Below are 1304 nucleotides of genomic sequence, written 5' to 3' on the forward strand. Positions count from 1 at the left end.
AGAGTTTATCATTGAAACTTTTACGGCACATCTACTGTAAATGCCCATTCCAAGATTTAAGACATTGGATTTAAACAGCAAAATCTGTTCAGCCAAACAAATAAATGAAATATACTTATTTTACCTTTTTTTATGGTCAAGGCTGCATCTACTACATCTTTCCACTGTCATCTAGGCATAACCAATCACACATTAGAGACGATAATCCAATACCTACCAGTGAGTATAAACATGGCAAATTTAAGAGTGAATTCCGGTTTTTATCCCCTATTTTGAAATTTTTGACACTAATTACTCCATTTAGTGGGATTTCATCCGTTTTACCCCATTTAGTAGAAGTGTTGCCACAATTTACTCTGTATAAAATTTTGTGAGTGTTCTGACCGATGGGTCCCAATTGTAATGTCCAGCTAGCATGACACATCGGCGCGGTTTTTATGAAAAAGGGTTTCCCCCGCTTTATATATAAAGCACCAACACTTACATCCAAGCCACTGATACAAACGCACGGCACACAACCCAAGGCAAGATAAAAGAATGCCGGGCACCGACACACAACCTCAACGACTACTAAGTATCAACAAAATGAGCAAAAAGAACCACTTGTAGCTGACGGAGACCACCATCAAGATGAGAGATCATCCGGGAAGAAGTGCAACGGACAACGCCGGACCGAGGGCTCCAAAACGATGCCTCCAAGAAGGGCATGACCACGGACCGTCGCCATCGTCCGATCCAAAGATCAGGTTTTCACCCGGAACAAGACGGGAGGAGTGAGAGCACCACGACGGAGCCTGCAAGGAGGAACATGACGTCCGCAGACGCCGCCACCGTCGACCCGTGCACGGACAGGTAAGTGATGAACCCCGGTGCTCCACCCTTCCGCTGCATCCCCGATCTGCCAACCACCTGCAACCATGCCACCCAAGCGGCCATGGTTGCTCGCCCGCATCCGAGTCGCGCAGTCCGCCTACGACCAACGCGACTCCCACCGCCAGGGCCGCCGCCCCGCCACCGGGCCACCCCGAGAAGCCCCAAAGGTCACTCCTTGGACAAGATCCATGAGCCCAACCACCTCTGAACCGCCGGCGACCACTGCCTCAAGAGGAACCGTGCCCAGTCGGCCGGGGGAAGGGGGAGGAGGAGGAGCGGCCTATGGCCACGACCGGCACCTCTGCGCCGGCGACGGGGTACGCAACGGTGCACCCGTCGCCCCTACCAGCTCCCCCCCCCTCCCCCGAGACCCCCTGTCTCGCCCCCGAAGCAGAACGTCCAGATCCGCAAGAGAGCACCGGCCACCGCCC

At 53.1% G+C, this 1304-nt stretch overlaps 2 protein-coding genes across 2 annotated transcripts in view; both read left to right on the forward strand.

Moving 5' to 3' along the window:
* Positions 1 to 1304, forward strand: part of LOC123119075 (putative disease resistance protein RGA4) — a 16491-nt gene that overhangs the window by 11721 nt on the left and 3466 nt on the right. The gene's annotated exons all lie outside the window — the stretch shown is intronic.
* Positions 7 to 1304, forward strand: part of LOC123119076 (translation initiation factor IF-2) — a gene marked incomplete in the record, with an annotated part of 3108 nt that continues 1810 nt past the window's right edge. The window contains 1 exon segment of the mRNA XM_044538739.1: positions 7 to 1304. Within this exon segment, the coding sequence (XP_044394674.1) occupies positions 918 to 1304 (387 nt within the window).

Source organism: Triticum aestivum, chromosome 5D (genome assembly GCF_018294505.1).
Source record: "Triticum aestivum cultivar Chinese Spring chromosome 5D, IWGSC CS RefSeq v2.1, whole genome shotgun sequence".
NCBI classification, from domain to species: domain Eukaryota; kingdom Viridiplantae; phylum Streptophyta; class Magnoliopsida; order Poales; family Poaceae; genus Triticum; species Triticum aestivum.